The sequence below is a fragment of the Lepidochelys kempii genome, chromosome 6 (genome assembly GCF_965140265.1).
Source record: "Lepidochelys kempii isolate rLepKem1 chromosome 6, rLepKem1.hap2, whole genome shotgun sequence".
NCBI classification, from domain to species: domain Eukaryota; kingdom Metazoa; phylum Chordata; order Testudines; family Cheloniidae; genus Lepidochelys; species Lepidochelys kempii.
Genome location: NC_133261.1, coordinates 130,695,719 through 130,720,320, shown reverse-complemented (window position 1 = coordinate 130,720,320; position 24,602 = coordinate 130,695,719). Strand labels below are relative to the sequence as shown.

At 42.7% G+C, this 24,602-nt stretch overlaps 1 protein-coding gene across 6 annotated transcripts in view; it reads right to left on the bottom strand.

Annotated features, from left to right (window-relative positions):
• The window catches only part of MDGA2 (MAM domain containing glycosylphosphatidylinositol anchor 2), a 664,067-nt gene that overhangs the window by 82,489 nt on the left and 556,976 nt on the right, over nucleotides 1-24,602 (bottom strand). For all 6 annotated transcript variants that reach the window (XM_073350233.1, XM_073350236.1, XM_073350237.1 and 3 more), the window contains one exon: nucleotides 12,889-13,037. In XM_073350233.1, coding sequence (XP_073206334.1) covers nucleotides 12,889-13,037 — 149 coding nt within the window. The remainder of the gene's footprint in view (nucleotides 1-12,888; nucleotides 13,038-24,602) is intronic.

Genomic DNA, 24,602 nt, shown 5'->3' with positions numbered 1-24,602 from the left:
GTGCTGAGCAGGTTTCAATTTACTCTTGCATGTTTGTACTGTATAATGAAAAACTAACCAAGGCAATGTGAGCCGGCAGCAATTACTTGTATTGACATAATATGCCAGCTTCCGCCTGGGACATATATAGGGGGGCAGCATGTGTGGCATCTGTAATGGTGTGAATTGCATAAGTGTCAACAGCAGTGAAAGCAAGTGCCTAGAAGGGGAAAGCACAGAGAAAATCTCAACAGTGTGGAGATGTTTGCATTTGCAATACAATGGACCCCAAAGGTACTAAATGCAATTCAATATGCTTTAACTTAATTCCACAAGGTTTGCCCAGGACATTGCAGGGTACCGTCATATCTGCCACATGCCACGTGTAGCGTAACGAGGACAGAAATTAGCTCAGTGACCTGAGTTCCCTGTTGGTGTCAAAGGATATAGTTCCATTGACTTCAATGGAGTTTTGTCTATTTACACCAGAAGAGAATTTAGCCCATTATCTTCAGCGGGAGCCAAAGGTCCATTTAGGCACCTTACTGAACGAGAACTTCAATAGCTAGGACCTTATTCCAGCAGCAGCCCCATTAAAGTAAATAGGACTGGTGAGCTAAGATGCTCCTAGACCAGAATTAGAGCATCAGCATGTGCTGGGTTAAGGTTTCAGGTAAACCTTTAACTTTGGGATTTCTTGATTTCTGAGTGATTCACTGAGCAACCTTCATGTTATGAACATTGTTCTATCTGTTGTTGCCAATTGAATGATTTTCACACAAATACAGTCCCCTGCCCAATTCATATGAAGAATTTGAAGCTGTAATATTTCTAACATTTCAATTAAAAGAATCATTCACAACTACATTGGCCATTGCAGATAATGTTTACAATGACAGGGCTCCGCTTGCTACATTTGGAATTCAAGCCCCATCTCCTGTGGAATGAGCCTAACAGTTATCAATAATATTACAAAACAAAAACTGTAAAACAGCACCGTTGCTTCTCCAACTCAATTTACCAAACCCCACAGAATCAATAAGAAGCATGCCTTCGCATGCTCTGCTCACTTTATTTGCCAAACTCTCTCTCTCTCTCTGTTATTTCACAAGAACCGATGTAACAAGATGAATTTAAGAAAGGCCTTATCTAGCCTCACAAAAGCAAATCCATGCCATGAACAACCCTTTAAGACGGCACATGTCCCTCTGCTGGAGGCTGTTTGAAATTTTTCATAAAGAGAACAATGTTAAAAGCATTCAATATATATTTGAATTAGCCCTCTCTATATCTTCTCTTTCCCCCCCTTACAAATGAAATACTACAGCCGTGAGCACTTGTTTCTGGGTGGCTGCAAAACAGAAATATTTGCATTTTTAATCTCTAGTTTTTATACATGCTCTGTGACAGAGAGAATGAAAATGCCTTGATCTTAACTGTTTTTTTCCCTGCACCAGGCTGAGTAGCGTGGAAGATGGCAAAAGGTCCCCCTCTCACATAATTTACACAGCATTTGTTTCCAGCAACTTGGGTTTTGTCTGTGTCCAAGTGAATACATTTCACAAAACTCACTTTCGTTTAAATTATAATATGCTGGTAAATATATCATTATTTTCATGTTCACTCTCCATTCAGAAGAATGATGCACCTTACTATCTGTTGTGTGGGTGCTCTTGGTTGTGTGGGTGCTCTTGCACAAGATGGTGGCTCCCTGCACCCTTTTTGATTTCACTGATCCATCACGAAACCAAATGAAGCATCCTTCTTAACTTCTTATCACAGTTTGCTGTATCTGACGCACCTTCCTCTCCAACTTCTCTTCAATCTGCCCTTGAAAAGGCTGGTTAATGTAATTCTTCTGGGTCATGTTCTTCCACACCTAACTTCTCTCCCTGTGTCTGAATCAGTTTTGTCTTCTACCCCATGGCATGGTGTATGATACTAGTATCTTGGCATAGAGATACGGAGCGATTTCTGGGATGACGCTCCCTGATAGTCAGACCAGGTGGGTCCTATTCTGGGACCTGGCACAGGTTTTTCCAACCCTAGATGTAATTTAGAGCAGCCTCAGAGATGCTTTAAATTAAACTTTGGTTCTGATGGCTCCCTAGGGGCCGGAGAAGCAGCAATTATCCATAGTGCATATGCTGCAGCATGGTCCTGATCCACTCCTTATGCCAGGGCTGGAAACAGAGCTCACATATAGACCTTAATTCTACCACATGCTGCCCAAGGAGGCTCCTTCCACAGGTGGTATTTTCAGGGGGATGTTTCCAACCACTCTAAGGCCTACTTATCCCCTCACAGTGGCCTAACGTAGCATAACTGAGAGTCAGGCCCCATGTCTCATAAGAACGGCCACACTGGTCAGACCAAAGCTCCATCCAGCCCAGTATCCTGTTTTCCTACAATGGCCAATGACAGGTGCCCCAGAGGGAATGAACAGAGCAGGTAATCAAATGATTCATCTCTTGTCACCCACCATTCCCAACTCTTTTCCCTCTGTGTTCTCATTGTCCCTGTTATGCTGGAAACAGGTCAGGAGACACTGGATGTGGTTTAATTAGGGCGCAGTTCTATTAGTAAATGTCTGGGAGTACCTGGCCAATAAAAGTGTACAGTGCAGGTCATTCCATAATCATTTCAATGTACAGCGTGTGGGCTTCTGTCAGCCCTCCCCATCACCCATCCTGGTCCCCAGCCAACGCACTGCTGGGACTTCACCTTCCCTCCCTTGAAAGAGGGTTAAGCAATGGGCTATACAGGAGGAGGAGGGGGGGGTTGGCTCCCTGTCATACCTATCATGGGAGCCCTGAGCCCCCTGTTTCCACTCCTTTAAAGAATACCTCCTTTAAATCCCTTTCCAATCCATTTTATCTGATCACTGTGTCCCTTCTCTACGGAGTACCTGCACTGGACACCCACCCCACATTTACATAATGAGTTGCAACATCATAACCTAGCTCCTGTTTTATGTTCGCCCAACTAAGTGATCCCCGAACCCACTTCACCTTGGCCAATCTGGCAGTGAGGGAAAAATCCCTTTCCCATTCCCCTGAGAAAGAAGCAACTAGCGCAATGCCCACAGCGCATCCTGATGAAACCTTGTGTTTCACCACTTCCGTGAGTAAGAGAGTGGGCGCTGCTCCACCAGGTCCCGGTAAATGAGGGCTTGTCCTGCACTAGCCTGGACCTATACAGTCCCCCCTTTCTTCTTGGGGGGAATGAGTCAGCGGCCCCATGCTGACCTGGGCTGCCACTGCCGTTGAAAATCACTCCCTGGAACTCTAGGACGTAAAGGGGCACACACCATTTCCAGTGATCCAGACAACAGCCCCCAGCGCTTAATGTGCGGCGAGATCATTCACTGTCGTTTTGGAGTTTTCAACTTCTGCTGCGCTGCCAGCAAACATCACCAGCAAACTTGTGAGTGCCTGAGCCAGTCAGACCAGAGACTGCAGGAAAGGGAAAACCACCCAAACATACCCCTTTAACTCTGCAGCATTACTACACTCTGATTGGCTGAGACACCACAACTTCCTTCCTGTGCTCTATAATCAAAGAACAATTTTACAGTGCCACAATTTCTTTTTCATGAGGAAAAAGTTCGCTCGCAATCTTTAACCATCAGGGTTCTTTTATATTTAACAATTGAACTGTTACATGTATTTCATGCACAAGCTTCCACAATGGTCCGCCAAATGCACAAAATGCTGAGGAGAAAGCAAACATTTTATGAAAATTGCATTAAGACATCAAGATTACGTTTCATCTTGCTTCAGACTCTTTAAAATCACATCGAAGAACCCAGCAGGTATAAACATGCCATAGACTGTATATTCTGAACATTTTGTCTGAACTTTTCCCAGAATAAAACAGCAATGCTTCAATTTTGTACAGCAAGCAGGAAAACTTTTTTAAGTCTCTGGTTTCAGCACTATTAATGTAACAAGCATTTTGTTAATGAGATAAATGTGGCACTCTTAATCTAATCTCACACACAGACACCCACCTTCCTGCTTAGCCAATAATCTACCACTAATGCTTCACAACACTTCAGGAAATTTAAAAAAAACCCACACACTAAAAACTGCCACTTTCTCAAACAGAGCCATACAGAAGTCTTTTAATTTTAGAGCAATATACTCAATATTGGCTGACTGATGAAAGGATGGTCTTGTGCTTCATAAAATGGCCTGGAACTCAGGATATCTGGATTCCACTTTGGGCTTTTGCAGGATTTGCCAGTACCATGGGAAAACCTCCGTCCCTGTGGGCCTTCCACCTCTAGCTCTATGTTTCTGGTGCCTTCCTTGTGCGTTATCTTGTCTCTGGGCCACCTCCCAGGAGTATCCTCCACCCTGCCAATGCATTCTTCTCTTTCCTCCTTTTTATAAGTGCCTCCCTCTTCTCTTTTAATCAAAGAGGGTGTTTGAGGACCCTGCTGCATAGGCCATTTGTGGCAAGCCAAATAAAAAGAAACAAACAAAAATAATAAAAAAAGCCCCAACAAATGCTAGTAACCTGCATATAATAAACAATAGCTACAAGAACACAAGAGACGTTTCCTTGGCTTGGATGCTTTGGGACACTTGTATGTGGCAGGTCATATAAAGAAGGTGGGTACTGGGCACTTGTCAGTTCCCCATTTGGGTTCTTTATCTAAGTCTTATCAAAACAGCCAGACGAGCCAAGTGTTCCAAAATAAATAAGACACATGTAAACAAACCTACCTGCCCTGCACTTTCCAGGAGTGACCAGGGGCACTGATTCCTACTTCTGAGAGACAGAGCTTGGCTGGAAGCATCAGGGACCAACCTAATACCTCACCACGTCTGAGGGAAGTTCCAGATCCTCCTATTCATGAAAGACCAGCCTCAGGGGCTAAAATCAAAGTCTGCACCATGATGTCCTGACTGCTTCCCTGAGACCACTTCCCTCATCAGTAATAGCATTGTCTGTCCCATGAAATCCTGGTACCGGCAGATATTGGTTCCCGTTACAATCCTTAAAGGGCTGGTATGCTCTATTACAAAGTGAGAGGAGAATCAGCCCAGCTGGATCCAGAAAGGCTTAAAACATAAGAATGGCCATACTGGGTCAGACCATTGGTCCATCTAGCCCAGCATCCTGTCTTCCGACAGTGGCCGATGCCAGGTACCCCAGAGGGAATTCACAGAACAGTGCAAATATTGAGTGATCCATCCCCTGTCATCCACTCCCAGCTTCTGGCAGGTAGAGGCTTAGGGACACCCAGAGCATGGGGTTGCATCCCTGGCCATCTTGGCTAATAGCCATTGATAGACCTGTCCTTCATAGAGGTGTCTAATTCTGTTTTAACCAAGTTTTAGCTTTGGCCTTCACAACATCCTCTGGCAACCAGTTCCAACGTGGATTATATGTTGTATGAATAAGTACATCGTTTTGTCCTGCTGCCTATTCCTTTCCATTGGGTGACCCCCTGGTTCTTGTGTTATGTGAAGGGGTAAATAACACTTCCTTGGTCACTGTCTCCCCCAGCCCATTCATGATTTTACAGACTTCTATCATATCCCTGCTTAGTCGTCTCTCTTCCAAGCTAGACAGTCCCAGACTTTTTAATCTCTCGAATGGAAGCTGTTCCACGCCCCTAATCATTTTGCTGCCCTTCTCTGTACCTTTTCCATTTCTAATATAGCTTTCTGAGATGGGGCAACCAGAAATGCACGCAGTATTCAAGATATGGGAGGACCCTGCATTTACACAGTGGCACAATGATATTTACTGACTTATTTTCTATCCCTTTCCTAATGGTTCCCAACATTATGTTACCTTTTTTGACTCCCGCTGTGCATTGTGTGGATGTTTTCAGAGAACTCTCCACAATAACGCCAAGATCTCTTTATGACCAAGACAGCTAATTTTGACCCCATCATTTTGTACGTATAGTTGGGATTATGCTTTCCAATGTGCCTTCTTTGGATTTATCAACCCTGAATTTCATCTGCTATTTCCTTGCTCAGTCACACAATTTTCTGAGATCCCTTTTTAACTCATCACAGTCTGCTTTGCTCTTGACTATCTTGAGTAATTTTTGTATCATCTGCACATTCTGCCACTTAACTCTTTACCCATTTTTCAAGATCATTTATAAATATGTTGAACAGCATTGGGCCCACTACAGATCCCTTGGAGATACCACTATTTACCTGTCTCCATTCTGAAAACTGACCATTTATTTCTATTCTTTGTTTTCTGTCTTTTAACTACAAAAAGAACGGGAGTACTTGTGGCACTTGTGAGGATACTTAACATGGGGAAATAGAGTCAATATGTGTGATTTTGCTTATAGACAGCCCCCCAACCTGAAGCAAATACTCTCAAGCAACCACACATCACACAACAAAATGCTAACCCAGGAACCTATCCTTGCAACAAAGCCCGATGCCAACTGTGTCCACATATCTATTCAGGGGACACCATCATAGGGCCTAATCACATGCCACACCATCAGGGGCTTTTGTGGCACTTTACAGACTAACCAATTTATTTGAGCATAAGCTTTCGTGAGCTACAGCTCACTTCATCGGATGCATACTGTGGAAAATACAGAAGTGTTTTTATACATGAAAAAATCGGTGTTTATCACTTCAAAAGGTTTTCTCTCCCCCCACCCCACTCTCCTGCTGGTAATAGCTTATCTAAAGTGATCACTCTCCTTACAATGTGTATGATAATCAAGGTGGGCCATTTCCAGCACAAATCCAGGTTTTCTCCCCCCCGCCCCAACAAAACCTTTTGTAGTGATAAACACCCATTTTTTCATGATTTGTGTGCATAAAAACAAACATCTTCTGTATTTTCCACAGTATGCATCCAATGAAGTGAGCTGTAGCTCACGAAAGCTCATGCTCAAATAAATTGGTTAGTCTCTAAGGTGCCACAAGTCCTCCTTTTCTTTTTGAGAATACAGACTAACACGGCTGTTACTCTGAAACCTGTCATCAGGGGCTCGTTCACCTGCACATCTACCAATGTGATATATGCCATGATGTGCCAGCAATGTCTCTCTGTCATGTACATTGGCCAGACCGGACAGTCTCTACGCAAAAGAATAAATGAACACAAATCTGACATCAGGAACCATAACATTCAAAAACCGGTAGGAGAACTCTTCAATCTCTCTGGCCAATCAGTGTAAGATTTAAGGATGGCAATTTTGCAACAGAAAAGCTTAAAAAACAGACTCCAACGAGAAACTGCTGAGCTTGAATTAATATGCAAACTAGAAACCATTAACTTGGGTTTGAATAGAGACTGGGCATGGCTGGTCATTACATATATTGAATCTATTTCCCCATTTTAAGTATCCTCACACCTTCTTGTCAACTGTCTAAATGGTCTATCTTGATTATCGCTACAAAAGTTTTTTCTCCTGCTGATAATAGCTCATCTTAATTAATTAGCCTCTTACAGTTGGTATGGCTAGTTCCACCTTTTCATGTTCTCTGTATGTATACATGTATCTTCTTACTATATGTTCCATTCTATGCATCCGATGAAGTGGGCTATAGCTCACAAAAGCTTATGCTCAAATAAATGTGTTAGTCTCTAAGGTGCCACAAGTACTCATGTTCTTTTTGTGGATATAGACTAACATGGCTGCTTCTCTGAAACCTGTCTTTAACCAGTTACTGATCCATAAGAGGGACTTTCCTCTTATCCTATGACTGCTTGCTTAGCTTCAGAGCCTTTGGTGAAGGATCTTGTCAAAGGCTTTCTGAAACTCTAAGTACACTATATCCACTGGCTCACCCTTGTCCACATGATTGTTGATCTCCTCAAAGTATTCTAATAGATTGGTGAGGCATGATTTCCCTTTAGAAAAGCTATGTTGACCCTTGCCCAACAAATCATCTTCATTTTTATGTCTGAGAATTCTGTTCTTTACTATAGTTTCAACCAATTTGCCCGGTAAATTAGGCTCACCAGCCTGTAACTGCCAAGATCACCTCTGCAGTTTTTTAAAAAAAATATTGGCATCACATAAGCTATTCCAGCCATCTGATACAGAAGCTGATTTAATCTTGTTGTTCTGCAATTTCACATTTGAGTTCCTTCAGAACGCTTGGGTGATACCATCTGGCCCTGGTGACTTATTACTGTTTAATTTATCAGTTGGTTCGAAAACCTCCTCTACTGACACCTCATTCTGAATGGCTCAAGTGTGGGAATCACCCTCACATCTTGCGCAATGAAGACCAATGCAAAGAATTCATTTAGCTTCTCTTCAATGGCCTCGTCTTGAGGGCTTCTTTAGCACCTTGATTGTTTACATTTCACTTCCACAATGTCTGTCAAAGGTGATAATTTACACACATGAAATATCTATTTGCAATTATTCACAACACAATCATATCATTTAAGGGAGAGAGTGTAAAACAGTTAGCAAAATCATGCTGACCGATGTTGTCTCATTGTTTGTTCGTACTCCCCTGTTGGTCTGTCTGTATACATCTGTTGTCTCATCTTATACTTAGATTGGAAGCTCTCTGTAGATCTCTCTATTTGCTCTATGTTTGTACCGTGATTAGCACAATGGAGTCCTGCTCCATGACTGGGGCTGGTACGTGCTCTGGTAACACACATAATGAATAATAATAATAAAAACATGCTAACGTGTGTGAAGGGAGGTCCAGGGGAATTCACACATTTATAGTCCCCTAGTAAAGAACTGGTGATTGGCTGAAGGGAGGGGTGTTGTTTACTCAGATGGCAAGTGACGGTTACTGCTGCAAACAGGAAAACTCCCGTGTTTGGAATTTTTTGTATTATTTATAGGTGAATTCAATCAACCTACAGCCACCAAACAAAACTGCTCCCTATGGTGAAAGAATCCTTTCCCTGTATTAGCATGACAGTGTCCGTTTCGAGCTACAGTATGAAAATTGGTTCCGTATCATCTCTGCCCAATCTGTTGGAAAAAACAGAACACATATTGCAAAGTAAAGTATCTGAACCCCAACATTTCAGAGAGAAAACTGCTGTTAGCAAACAGAACCAGAACTCTATCACCCCAGTTTCAGGAGAAATCATATTAAAAACACTTCTGAACGGCTCACTCAAAATTTAAATGTAGACCCAGGTAGATGAAAGAAAAATATTTTGAGTGCGTTGATGTAAAGTACTGTTACTGAAATTTGATTAAAGGATCTAATAATTTAAGACCCAATGAAAGGTAATTAAAATTAAATTAAAATGGAATGGGTAAGGGAGGCTAAAAATCCTCAAATAATTTGAAATATTGTCATGATTTCTTTTTTAGTTCACCACAGACTTTTTAATTTGATCATTCTCTGGGGCTTTGGGCCTGAGTGGCAAAGATATTTAGGTGTCTTATGATGCAGAGAGGTGCTCACTGAGATTGTCAAAAATGTCTAAGTGGGTTAGGCACTTAACTCCCATTGTTTTTCTGTAGGTGTTCGGTTCCTCACCTGCTGAGGCACTTTGGAAAATCTCAATAGGCACCTGTCTGCATCATTAGGCACCTAAATACCTTTTTCAATCTGGCCCAATAGCTAGCGCTACAGAATAAAAGAAAACAGAAACAAAACTAGCTGCAAAAGTGAAAGTGACCAGCCTCTTTCATTGGCTAATCAGAACCAACTTTGTGTAGCAGAAATATAAATACAAATATCACTAGCAATGAGAGACTGGCAAGGAACAGTTTCAAAACTTTATGGCAATGAACTGAATGCCAGTGAATTGCTCAATTAGCTGAATTCCCCCTGCATGGCTTTCAGCATGCATATATTATAACTGCCAAGGTAAGCAAACACCCCATTATTAACATTCCAACCTTTGAAAAAGACTCTTCCCTTTAGGAACGTTCTTTGATTTGCTTCCCAAGCCTACCCTGGAGGCCTTTTTATTTTAACCACCAATCTGTGTAACACTTAACACGTCCTACAGCATTTCCTTTTGGTAGAAGAGTCAATTCACAAGTGTCAGCTGGAAGGTCTTAACATAAAGAATGAAAGGTAGTGGGTAATTTCTCAGGTATAAATTATATGTTTAAGATCACAGACACACTTACACAGAATAAAAGGAAAGACCTCTTCTTTCTTTGTTTTATTAGCAGGTCATAATTGTAGCCCAAGAAAGAGGCAATCAACCCGCTCCGCCTCTCAAGTTACGCCTGTTGAAGAATTTACCGATCAGGAGGCTGTCTGGGATGGATGATTGTTAGTATTATAGGGCACTCAAAGGTTCCAGTCAGGATTAGGGCCCTATTGTGCTATGTGCCAAACATACACGTAGACATGGTCATTGCCCCAAAGAGTCTAATTTGGATACATCACCAACTGCTGTGGAAGCCAAAGGAGTCTCTTCTTCTTGAGCATCAGAAAAGGACACAATCCCTCCTGAAGCAATGTGTTAAGGGAAGGCCTTCCCACTGTGGCGTTTGTTTGATTCTAAAATGTAAGCATCTCCTGCTGTTCCCTGGGCATCTCTAGATCTAGGTGTTTGAGGACACAGAAATCCCTATTTGAAGTTCAACTAAAGATGGGAAAAAAATAGCTTCCAAAAGAGGGCTGTGTTAGGAATTCCCCAAAGTGTAAAAGTTCCTCACTGGAGGCTGATGTTCTTTAGATCTGACCCATTAATCCAAACCAATTACTAGTAATAGTACTTAGCTCTTAGGTAGCACTTTTCAGCAGCAGATCTCAAAGTGCTCTGCAAAGGAGATCAATACCACTATCTCCACTTTACAGAGGGGGAAGGGACATGCCCAAGGTCACCAAGCAGGCTACTGGCAGAGCTGAGACCTAGCCCCGCCCCCCAAGGTCTCCTTAGTCCCAGTCCAGTGCTCTGTTCGCTAAGCTACAGGAACTGAGAGCAGCTGTCCTGAAGCCAGTGGCATAGCTGGGGACTGAACCCATATATCCTGAGTCCCAGTCCAGTGCCTTAACCATAAGATTTCTGGATCAGACAGAGCAGGGACTATAGCCTGGGTCTCCCAATTCCCAGTCCAGTGCCCTAACCACCAGGCTATCAAGTGCGACAGTCATTGTCCCAAAACCATTCTGACCTATTCTAGGCCCGATGCAAATGAGCCATACGCTCACGACAGCACAAATATATTGGTTAATCGTTACAGGAAACATGCTCACATCATATGCACGCTTTAGCACATGAAAAATTCAGCCCAGTAAAAGGACTGTAAGACATTCATGGCTGAAGAAATACTTTTGCACTTTATAATTTTACAAAGGTTTCTCTTTAAGAATCATCCTCAATGACCCGTATTCCCTCAGCACACATCTGTTATCTTAGGCACAATGTCATCAAACCTTCTCGTTCCGAAACAATTAGTGGCAGTCCCTTGTAAGAAAGGCATGAACCACTGATACTCGTAAAACAATTTAATATCAAATATGACAGAGCCAGCACAATTGCTTGATTCAGTCCACCATGTACAAGGCTGTAAGGAAGACACAACCACAGCTTTTTATAGTTGCAAATTTGAGCGGTTATCTGAAGCTGTACACCAAGTCGCAACACCACTCACTCGTGGGGTCACCACACCAACTGAAATTTGGCCCGGCCCCTCCTCCATCATGCTTGCCTTCAAAAACCCATCAGGACCCACAGCGTCTCTTCTGTACGGCTGTCCTGCTTTGGAAGGCATACTGCATTTTACACCAAAACTAGCCCTTTAACCAACTATGACTGCAACCTTTTAACCAGAAATCTTAGAGCCTTACTCACGTAGGAGACTGGAGTGTAAGATTGAGCTCAGAGCACTTGCAGCTTGACTTGGTAGGTCTGGGGGCATCACAGGTATGATACATTCATTCAGAAGGGAAGACAGTCTGCCTCACCCTGTACGTCACCTCTCCGCCAGCAGTGGGTTAAAACTTGGACTGAGAAAGTATTAGTGGCTGAGGAAGAACCCATTCTACAAGGATGTTTTGGAATCAGGCACTTTTCCCTCTACAATGTGTAAAAGTATCATAGATCAAAATGTCCTCAACTCATATGATGATTAAGCTACAGTACATCTGTAGGGCTTAGCACATACAAATAGTCCAGAATCCAGAGAGGACCATAATAACCAGCAATAATATACTATAGTTTAGAATACATACTTCCAAGGTTTAGGTCAGGCGTACTGAGATCAGTGCAGAAGTACAAAAACATCCATCTGTTTGGCCACATGTTATGGGTGGGAGTAAGAGGAGGCATTGCCTGTTAATGACAGTTTAGCAGTGTACAGCTTTGTTCTGCTAGTTTAATTATTGCAGTCACCTTATTAGAAGATAGCTGATATTGCTTTGAAAATTCCCAAATGACAGACTAATTCTGACTGCTAACTTTCATATATTAACGTAATAGTTCTTCTGCAGATGGACTGGTGCTGTCCACCCTTCTCTACATCAATTGTGTTCTAAAATGTCCAAATCACAAGGGCTATATATTTACATGTGTTTAAGTAAGGTGTTCAAGAGCTCAAAGATCACAAGCTGCCTGTGTATGAAAGATATAACTCTCTCTATATTTTTCTATCTTTATAGGGAGACATAGCAAAAGATACATAGATATATGGCTAGATATAAAAAGTTGAATTTGGTTGCAAGTTTCTTTCAGGTAATCTTTCTAGTATCTCTTGAGCTGAACCTCCTCTAAACCCCCTGAGAAATACCTCTTTAATCTCTGTGTTGTCACACTGGAAATATGCAAATTATTTGCAAGGATTTGTAAGTGTTTCGGGACTGCCTTTGCAGAACAGCAGCAAATCTTCAAAGCAGGGTAAATACAAATTCTGAGCTTCACACAAGATAAGATGAAAACAAAGGGGAGGGCAGTTCTCACAGAGGGCAGAACAGCAAACAGGCACCTGTTGTAAGAAGCAAATTATAACCTCACCTGTCTAATCCCTAAACGATATGCAAGGATGCGGTCCACAGCATCCGGGTTCATTTGAGTCCACTGCAGACTGTAGGAGTAAACACGGGGTCTGTTCTGCCAGAGGGGACTGTAGGTGTCGTAGTAGAACTCAGGGGCATAGGCTTTGCCTGCAGAATACAGACATACAAAAACACGGAATGATAAAACAGTTCTCAAAATAATGCTTCCATTTTTCAACTGCAATTTTTATTCAGCTGCTACAGCACCATTTTGTGAAGGGCCCTTTTGCTACATGGCTTCAAAAAGCACATCTCAAGTCTATCTTTACATTTCTCACCACTTGAGAAAAAAATGGACTAAAATTGTTCATTTCTCCTTTATTATTAAAAGTAATTCTCAAGTGTCATTTTTGGTCCAGGAGAAAATTGGTCTGCTAAATAAAAAAATCTTCCACAAAGAGGTCTTGCACGGCTAAAGTGACTGACATTGGATATTCAGACTATTATGCCTCCAGATCAGGGGTGGGCAAACTTTTTGGCCTGAGGGCCACATCGGGGAATAGAAATTGTATGGCTGGCTATGAATGCTCACAGAATTGGGGTTGGGGTGAAGGAGGGGGTGCGGGCTCTGGGGTGGGGCTGGGGATGAGGAGTTTGGGGTGTAGGAGGGTGCTCCGTGCTGGGATCGAGGAGTTCGGAGAGGGATCAGAGTTGGGGCAGGGGTGCGGGAAGGGGTTCAGGTTACGGCTGGAGGTGCAGGCTCTGGGGTGGGGCTGCAGATGAGAGGTTTGGGGTGCAGGAGGATGCTCTGTGCTGGGATCGAGGGGTTTGGGGAATGGGAAGGGGATCAGGGCTGGGATAGGGGTTGGGGCATGGGGAGAGGCTCAGGGGTGCAAGCTCCAAGCGGCACTTACCTCAAGTGGCTCCTGGAAGCAGTATCATGTCCCTTCTCCAGCCCCTACGGGTGGAGTGGCCCCCAACCCTTGGAGCGGGGCCATGCTGTGGCTTCCAGGAGCCGTGTGGTAAGGCTCCCCGACCCGGGGCCCCAGCTGGAGTGCCGGAGCGGGCCTTAGCCGTGTGGTGCAGCCCCCTGACCCAACATCCCAGTGAGAGCTCACGGGCCAGCTTAAAACGGCCCGCAGGCCGTAGTTTGCCCACCCCTGCTCCAGATTCTCTGTCAGAGCAAACACATTAACTCCAGCTACCACACACAACACAATCCATTCCAAATGACATCATGTACCCCGATCTGGAAATACAATACCTCCATTCCATACTTCAGTCCTAGTCCCAGAAACGTATGGTTATAGCCACAGTACATTATTTAGATACATATGCAGATATTGCACAATAAACACAGAGTTGGACGTGGCATTTTGAAATGCACTGTGATATACCAACAGTTTACCATAGCGTATGAATTTTTGTTCCTTAAATCAGGAAAAGCCTAATATGATTTGCTGTCCATCTGATGAAATGATATCTGAGCTCTTATTAGGATGCAATCGACTTAGGGTATTTCTTGACTCAAACACAGAAATGCCATTAACATCTTTACATGCAACTTATTTTCTCAGTGAAGGAGGAGATGCTTTGCTTACAATTAGAACTGGTTGGAGAAATTTGGAGAGAACCATAATTCTGTTGGAATATACATGTCTGTTGAAACTGAAATGCTTTGAAAAATCAGATCTATTTTGCTCAAATGTCATTTCAGACGAACACCTGCCTCCCAAAAGTCTGACAAAGTCAAAATCCGACGTTTCAGCATTTTCATAATGAAAAATTTCAATTTCTCTTTTTGAAAAGGGTGTAGATTCTCCATCACTGGCAATTTTTTAAATCAAGATTCGATTTCTAAAAAAGATATGCCCTAGTTCAACCAAAAGTTATTTCAGGGAAGTTCGGTGGCCTGCATTGTACAGAAGGTCAGGCTACATGACCACAGTGGTCTCTGTGGGTCTTGGAATCTGCAAATTGATTTTTTGGTTTTGATTGTTCTGATTTTGTATTATAAAATAATACATTTAAAAAAGTCAAAATCAAAACAAAACAGTTTGATTTTTATAGAAGCACCTTTTTTGATTGACAAAAATTGACTGATTTTTTAATGTTCCTTTATGGAGAATTTGAAAATTTACAATTTTCATTCCAATTAGGAATGAAGTCAAATTTTGAAATCTCAAAATACTTCATAAAATGGAACCTCTATCCTCTGCACAGCTCTGCTTACGATGTCAGCATTAGTATAGTTCTCAGACAAACAGAAATTGGTTGTGTTGGAATGAGAATTGTGACTCTTAAAACAACATTTCATTTTTATCAAAAGAAACATTAAACAGCCAAAAAGTTCAGGTAAAATTTGAAAAATAAACCCCTTCAAGTTTAACAAAGTTTTTGTCCAGGAATTTCCTCAAGTATTTAAGAAACTTTACAAAATGTTCCGAGACAGATTGCTAAACCATATAGTCTATGAAAGATTGAATGCGTTTGCATGTCGTGAAATATTAGTGTAGTGTAAACAACTGCAACTCTCATTGTGTGGATTAAAATCTCCGCTGGAGCCTGTGCTCAGAGGATGTAAGGGACCTTCATGGGGTTAGGTACTCCAAAACAGTCCATGAGAATTATTAGTCTTGGTGACCTGGTGCTCTTAGAAACCCTGTTCTAGGCCAGACCTTTCCAGGCCTTGTTTCCTGCTTCTGTCATCCTGATCTCCCTTCTTCTGTGTCCAAACCCACCGACATGTCAATGTTTGCAGACTGCGGCTGTGCACATTATCACATTCATATCAGATCTCACAGAGATTATAATGTGTGTTTTCAAAACCCTCTTTAATATCACCTTTGTGTAATTACCCACAGACATTATGAAAATTAAATGAAGTTGTAATCTGGTAGAAGACCACAGGTGAAATCCTAGCCTTACTGAAGTCAATGCATGTTTTACCATTGATTTTAATGGGACGAAGACTTCACTCAACATGGGCAACATTTCAGGCAGATTGGCTTGATTTTGGCCCGCCTGGGGAAGGGGAGGATCAAGACCAAGTTCACAACTGAAAATGAGTCGCAACTTAAATTATACAGAGAGAACTTCTAGCACTAATCATGTGTACCACAGCTAGCAACCTGTCCAAGCTAGTCTGCGGCTCAAGTTAGCCTGAAGGATATAGCCAGGGTGGGTAGGTTTTAGACATCTTGGTCTCTGAACCCAGCATAACCAAATGGAGCTTGAGGGTCAGGCATTTTCAGAGTGTGTCACTGTTATAAACAATGGATTAAGTAGTACGAAGGACTGAAGGAACTACAATACTGTGAAGGTATAATGCACTGGCCAAGCATGTACGGACATGTCTCCCTCTAGTAGCTGTCCCCTGCAAAGATGGTATACACTTATGACTATAGCACAGCTGATGGCGCTCTCCTTTCACTCTAGTGTTAGGGGCTTGTGCTTTAGACACAGAGGGTCTTTGGCTTCATTACCACTCATAATCATAGTGCCCATCTATACAAATGGCCATCATTGCTACGGAGAGCCAGTAAGGTAGGGAAAAGCGAAAAAGGGAGATGAAATGGGAGATGAAAAAATATAATGAGAAAAGACAAAATCCTTTGGCCCAAACTACACTACACAAAACACGTAACCCTGATATTTATTTCAGCAATAACGATGAAGGTCCATGGCATTTCCTGAGGATTAATGACCCCCTGATGTGAAAGTGAGAGCTAGGAACCTCAATCAGTTCCCAGGGAAAGTTCCTAGGCTGGGGACATTATTGCTATCTCAAGTAGTTGCTGGAGGAAAAGTTTAGAACTAACTGTATGAAAAAGTCCCATATCTTTGTAATGTTCCATTCGGTTGGTGCCATGTTATGCCAGGGACAGACAAATTTTTTTTGTTCAATATCTTCATAAATGATCTGGAGGATGGTGTAGATTGCACTCTCAGCAAATTTGCGGATGATACTAAACTGGGAGGAGTGGTAGATACGCTGGAGGGGAGGGATAGGATACAGAAGGACCTAGACAAATTGGAGGATTGGGCCAAAAGAAATCTGATGAGGTTCAATAAGGATAAGTGCAGGGTCCCGCACTTAGGATGAAAGAATCCAATGCACCGCTACAGACTAGGGACCGAATGGCTAGGCAGCAGTTCTGCGGACAAGGACCTAGGGGTGACAGTGGACGAGAAGCTGGATATGAGTCAGCAGTGTGCCCTTGTTGCCAAGAAGGCCAATGGCATTTTGGGATGTATAAGTAGGGGCATAGCGAGCAGATCGAGGGACGTGATCGTTCCTCTCTATTCGACATTGGTGAGGCCTCATCTGGAGTACTGTGTCCAGTTTTGGGCCCCACACTACAAGAAGGATGTGGATAAATTGGAGAGAGTCCAGCGAAGGGCAACAAAAATGATTAGGGGTCTAGAACACATGACTTATGAGGAGAGGCTGAGGGAGCTGGGATTGTTTAGCCTGCAGAAGAGAAGAATGAGGGGGGATTTGATAGCTGCTTTCAACTACCTGAAAGGGGGTTCCAAAGGGGATGGCTCTAGACTGTTCTCAATGGTAGCAGATGACAGAACGAGGAGTAATGGTCTCAAGTTGCAGTGGGGGAGGTTTAGATTGGATATTAGGAAAAACTTTTTCACTAAGAGGGTGGTGAAACACTGGAATGCGTTACCTAGGGAGGTGGTAGAATCTCCTTCCTTAGAGGTTTTTAAGGTCAGGCTTGACAAAGCCCTGGCTGGGATGATTTAACTGGGAATTGGTCCTGCTTCGAGCAGGGGGTTGGACTAGATGACCTTCTGGGGTCCCTTCCAACCCTGATATTCTATGATTCTATGATTCTAAATACATTGATGTTGCATATTGACCCTTTATTACTTGGGCTCATACTTATCTTTTAGAGGAAAAAGTCACATCGGAGTTTAAACACCTTTCCTGTGTCTACCTTTATTGAGTACAGTTTTGCTGAACACAGATAATAATCTTCCCCACTCGACTGCAGATGACCATAATGGCATCTCCAGGGGCCTACAAAATGGGTACATTATCAGACTCTCGTCACAGTGTGGGTACTTGTGGAACATAGTCACCTTTTCTAATATAACGAGGACTCGTGATTAGCTGTATACTTCAAATTCCATCCTAACGCACAAGCCTTCTTTTATTAATGAAAATTTAACACCACAACATTAAACATCTGATTTGTGAAATTTAGTAGCACCAGAAAGCTGGTTATTGTTTTGGAATTCACCAAATGTCTCTTTTTAAGACGGTTTTAAGAGGGTCTAAGCCCTCATTGAAATCATTGGCTTTGAGCTGGGACAGATGCATAATAAATGCAAATCTGCAGCAGTGCAATTGTGCTGCTTCCGGCAGACTGTGCTTGTCAACAAAGACCGTCCTTGGAACTATACAGAGAGTGGAGATAAATGATCCAATAACTGCAGCAATGACATTTGGTCAAATAAAGATTAAATGCCAGGATGCAGCAGTGTAAAGGAAGGAAAACAATCTAGTCTATGAAGAACTAGCTCACTGACCTGTTCTGAGGTGTTACACATAGTCACAGCCAGCCATTCCCTTGTGTTGAGGGGACTACTCAATCCATGCCCATATGGGCCACTGAGCCAGGAAGGGTCTGTAACCACTCATAAGTTGGAGACTCCTGGGAGGAGTAGTCCTGAATCTCCCCATTTCCCTCCTGGCAATGATCTGCTCCTTGCTGTGCTGGGTCTCCTGTTGTGATGATCTCAGAATGATCACAGAAGGTCGTGCGCCTCTCCTGCTTTACCTGGACACACTCTTACATGCGCTGCAGTCTGGAGTGCACAGCCCTAGGATATGTGGAATCCGCACTGCCAGTTGCTGGGCAACATGAGAGGGTGTTATGGATATCAATGCATAACTGTAAACTGCAGAGCTAACCCAGTTCCCATTCAACGCAGTGGGCATCTTTCCATTGACTTTAATGGGAAGAGTCCCAGCATGCCCCGGTGTCAGTAAGGACAATATCGTCCGATGTGTATGGGGGATACAATTCTCTCTCATTTATGAAGTCCCTAATTTCTCAATCCCTTTGAAAAATTAAAACACACATTCCTTATGGAGAGCTATGGACCAGGTCATAGAATCATAGAGTATCAGGGTTGGAAGGGACCTCAGGAGGTCATCTAGTCCAACCCCCTGCTCATCAGCTGCATTCTATAACGCCAATGCCGCTGAAGATTTGGCCCCACATACTTGCCAAGTTTTATAACTGAAACCACTTTAAGTTACCTAGGCATTTAAAAGAAATGACTAACTTGATTACGTATCGACGTGCAGAGGCAGGGAAGTGTTTTCGTATCAAACTGTAATAAAGCCAAAAAGGTTGAACATGAATTACAGTGACTAGCAGACTGGAGCCTTGTCCTTGGCTGGGGTTCCCAGGTCAAAATGTCATCACTACATGTTACAGCCCCTAGTGGAACTCTCCCCCAATCATAACTAAGTACTGCAATCTACCTGGTCTGCATGTTGATTGGTCAAAACCTGGGGATACTTCATAAAAAATCAGTGCTACCATTTTCCTTTGAGATTACATTTTTGTAATAAAAACAGATGTGCTTTTTGTAGCAGCAGATGCTTCTTGCATTTAGTGAACTGCCACCATAAATCGGAGAGCTTTTGGTTTTCTCTAAGCGATCCGGAAAACAACACATACAAATCACACGTCTGAATTGAGATCAAGTGTGAGAAATCTCACCCCAAAAGGTCTACGATTTGGAGGGTGAGGGAAAGTCATGTAGAGCACAGAATACAGGTTTTGCTCGTAAGAGTGATACCATATTGTGTCTGGTTCTTTCACTGATCTGTTCACTGCTCAGTGCACACCCAGAAAACACCACAATCTGAGCAAAGGACAGGCACTAGTGCAGTGTCTGCCAGGGTGCGCTGGGTAAGCTGGATTGAACATATGGACATGATGGATAAAGGGCTTAGGTGGAAGAGAAAAGTCCATCCCACAGAAAGTCAGATGAGGTGGGGATAGTATACTGGACTGGAAAGGGCTATTTGGGGGAACCAAGTGCTGAACTTTGCGGTTAAAATTTTAAACCTCCCCTGCCCGAAATCTCTGACCCCTTATCCCCTAAGAAGCCCATGTTGCCTCCCATATCTTCTGTTGCAGTTTGAAATGTGGGTCTGGCTCCTCAGACCATCAGCATCCTAGAAAATGAGACTTAACGGCAAGTCTTCATTGCAGCAGGGACCTGTGACTGTTGTAAAGCAAGCACATAATTGGGACAGAAATTAGGCTGTTTATATAAACCTCCTGTCACTCCACATGGGTCAACAGAGTCATTTCTAACAGAGCAGCACAAGTCAAATATGCTTAAATGAAATGCAGCAAAGCCTGGAAAGGATTTTCCTCTTTTCCGTATATGGGAGCCTCACGTAAGCTTATGCGTCTGGGCTGTGTTCAGAGTAATACAGAATGGAAATTCTAGGGTTAGATTCTAGCAGATTGTTTATATTTTTATTCATCTGCCTACTAATCAGCACTTATATTATCTAATCTTGGCCTCTACATGTTTACAGCCTTTGATCTGCACACAGAAGTCCCACTGAAGTCATAAGAGTTGCAACATGGGGATCATGACCAGCATGTGTCTCTTAGCAGTAATGTCATTAGAGCGCACATTCATTGTCTCTAGCAGTGATGTTACCTACAAACAACAACCCCAGGATAACCTTGTTAACAATACAGGTTTCTTTCCCATCAATAACGGCAGAAAAGCAAGGTGAATACTTACTTTTCAGATTCTTAAAATTGAGTAACTAAACTATTGTAAAAAGAAAAGGAGGACTTGTAGCGCCTTAGAGACTAACAAATTTATTTGAGCATAAGCTTTCATGAGCTACAAATAAATTTGTTAGTCTCTAAGGTGCCACAAGTCCTCCTCTTTTTTTTGTGGATACAGACTAACGCGGCTGCTACTCTGAAACCTAAACTATTGTAGTGTATGCTATTTATAGCTGGGAGACATTGCTGAAATGTTATTCCAGACAATGTTTAGATGGATCAGGACATACAGGTGAATGAAAGACAGACATGGACAGATTTAAGAAGCAGGATGAGACTTTATGAACTTAATAACTGGAAAGGGACTTGCTATCCATCCACCATCTCTCACATACCAGGAATTTAACTGGGTCCAGAGCAGGGTTACAGGGCTTCCAACATATAACCAATAACTCAGGGTAGATACTCATCATCTTAACTCCAGGATTCAGCTCACTTCTGAATTCTCTTCTGCCCCCACCCTCTGCAAAGGGGGTAGAGGATGCCAAGAAGGCTCTCAGTCTGTGATTATGTCATAGATTATAAAAACAGGAGCACTGTGATAATCTAATTTGATCTCCTGTGTAACAAAGGCTGTAGGGTTTCCCTGAATTAATTCCTGCTTGAACTAGAGCATAACCTTTTAGAAAAAAAACATCCAATCTTGATTTGAAAATTTCCAGCTATGCAGAATCCATCTCAACCACTGGGAAATTGTTCTAATGGTTCATTACCCTGCCTGTGAAAAGTTTGCACCTTATTATACAGTCTAAATTTGTCTAGCTTCAACTTCGAGCCACTGGATCTTGTTATACCTTTTGTATGCTACACTGAAGAGCCCTCTATTATTAAATTTCTATTCCGCTTGTAGGTACTTACAGACTGATTAGTCACCCTTAACCATCTATTTGTTAAGCTAAGTAAATTGATCTCCTTGAAGCTATCACTTTAAGGCAGTTTTCAAATCCTTTAATCATTCTCGTGGCTCTTCTCTGAACCCTCTCAAATCTATCAACATCCTTCTTGAATTGTGGACACCAAAACTCTACACAGTATTCCAGCAGTGGTTGGGCCAGTGCCAAATGCAGAAGTAAAATAATCTCTCTATTCCCACTGGATATTCCCCTGTTTATACATCCAGGGATTGCATTAGTCCTTTTGGCCACAGTGTCGCACTGGGAGCTCAGGTTCAGCTAATCCCATATGACTCTCAAGTCTTTTTCGGGGTCACTCGTTTTCAGGATAGAGTTCCTCATCCTGTAAGTAGAGCCTGCATTTATGACCTTACATGTGGCTGTACTGAAAGAAGCACTGTTTGCATGAGTCCAGTTTACCGAGTGTTCCAGATCGCCCTGTATCAGTGACATGTTATCTTCATTTTTTACCACGCCCCCAATTTTTATGTCATCCGTAAACTTTATCAGTAATAATGTTATGTTTTCATTTAGGTCATTGATGAAAATGTTAAATAGTGGAGGCCCGAGAGCCAGTCTCTGCAGGACCCAATAGAAACAAACCCACTCGAAGGTTCCCATTTACGGTAACATTCTGAGATCTGTCCAACAGTTTTTAATCCATGTAGAATCATAGAAGGGGGTTGGAAACTCAGGGAAGTCATCTAGTCCAACCCCCTGCTCAAAGCAGGACCAATCCTAATATATACCAGGTTGATTTTGTTTTCTTCCAGTTTCTTATTCAGAATGTTGTGTGGTGCTAAGTCAAACACCATACAGAGATCTATACTACATCAACACTGTTACCTTTATCAACTTAATTTATAATCTTTTCAGAAAAGGGTAATTAGTTTGACAAGATCTATTTTCATAAACACATGTTCATTGGCATTAATTATATTATTCTAATTTTTTCTTTCTTACTTGAATCCCATTCAAGCCATTCCTTTATTTTGTCCATGATCTATGTCAGATTGACAAGCCTACAATTACCTGGATCATTCTGTTTACCCTTTCAAATATTAGCTTTCATTCAGTTCTTTGGAACCTCCCCAGTGCTCCAAGACTTCTGAAAAAAAATCAGATCTCCCTTCCCCTTCTCCTTGGAGGCAAAAGATCCTCCAGCCATATTGTGGGTTTCATTCTCCTCTGGGATCTGGCCCTTTTTTTCTTTAGCTGCATGAACATCAGCCACTAGTCGAGACAAGTAAAGCATTCTTCTATTATCTCCTAGCATTAACATTTCTGTACTTACTCCTTTTAACCTAAACCTGAACACCACAATGTTGTGAGGAGGGCAAAAATACCTCCAGCCTCTGCCAATATGACCCAATGGAAAAAAAACCAACCACCTCCTTCCTAAATCCCCAAACAGGCCATCGGTCAGACCCCTAGCATCCTGGAAACACAGCTCAATATCCCTCAGCTACAGGGAAGGAGAGCAGCAATATGGCCCCCGGATGCTTGGGAAGGCTTTACACATTGAGAAGAGGACTGTGAAAGCCAATCAGTTCCCTTCATCCTTCCCTGGCTGGCCAACTGGAAGGAAAGGAGTCCCTCTCCTCTGAGCGCATTCCTATGTGCACTTAGAGGTACAAGGAATGGTTTGACTCCAACATGTCTAGGCATGAGCTTTTCTCTCTCGGGATTTGGCCATCTCCCTGCTGATCTGATCAAACTGCCACCTCACCCACCTGCCGCCCAACTGACATAGGGAGGGGCATTGTGTCTGAGACAAGAGAGAGGGAGGGAGAGAGTGTATTTCATAATCACTGTATAGCATCAGTTGATAACCAGCAACTCTGCAGAGGTAGAAATGGAAGCTTTGTACCACTGGAAGGGGCAGCTTCCCAGCAGAACCTAGCCCTCACAGTTCTAGAGGGATCAGACTTTAATGTCATTGTGTCTATTAAAGCAATTGTGGAGGTGCTTTCAGTTATTCTCTTCCGCTCTACCCCGAACTGTTGGACTCACAGCAACAGCTTTTACCAGGGGAAGGATTCAAAAATAGTCAGACACATTTGTTCACCTCTACCAAACATTTCTAAAATATTTTTTGCCATGCATGATGTGGCGCATGTGGAATACGTGATGGTGCAGTAGGGGATACAGCATTTGACTGTGCTCCATTGGGATGACCTGTATAACATTCAGGGATGGATAGAGAAACAGAATGGTGGCATTCCGTGGCCTCCCACACAGCTAAAGCAGGCTGTGGATTTTTCAGCATCTGTCCAGAGCTACCGCATCAAAGCAAATACACATTCGGATGTGTTTGCTAATATTGCTTCACCAACGTGTGTCCCATAGGGCTATAGTCATCGTTAGCGGTACACAGAGGAACTACTCAAACCTTTAGCTGGAGCAGATACTCAGGTTAAAAAAACCACAGGCTCATTGGCTTACTCTCCCTTGAATTCAGATGTAATGTTCTGGAAAGGAAAGGCAGTCCCTTCTTAGCTCTATCTCACAACATCCCCACAATTATCTAAACCTGGAAGTGGTTCTCAGGCCTAGACAGCCTTTCCGCAATCCGTCACTTTCCACAGGTGAGTTGTCCTAGTGCAGAAAGCCACACATCATTATTGGTGAATACAGTCTTTGCCCCTTTCTGTTCTTCATTTCAAGTAAGAGCTAAGAGGGTTTTCACGGGGCATTGCTGGTGTCTCATGAGCAGGATCTCAGCAGCAAGCTCAACAGCCTATATACACAAATAGAACTCCCCTCCAGGGAAAGAACTCTCAATGTGGAAAGTGTTAAAGAAGATGCCTACCCACTCACTATCATTGCAGGATGGTTGAAATGAAATGGTTGCAATATATTTCTCTCTCAGAAAAGCTAGAATAGAAATGTGAAGGAATGTAATATGAGATCTCAAGAAACATGAACTTGAGAATTTAATATTTCTAGTTCATTAATGGTGAACAAAGGACTTTGTTTTTCAGGAAGCA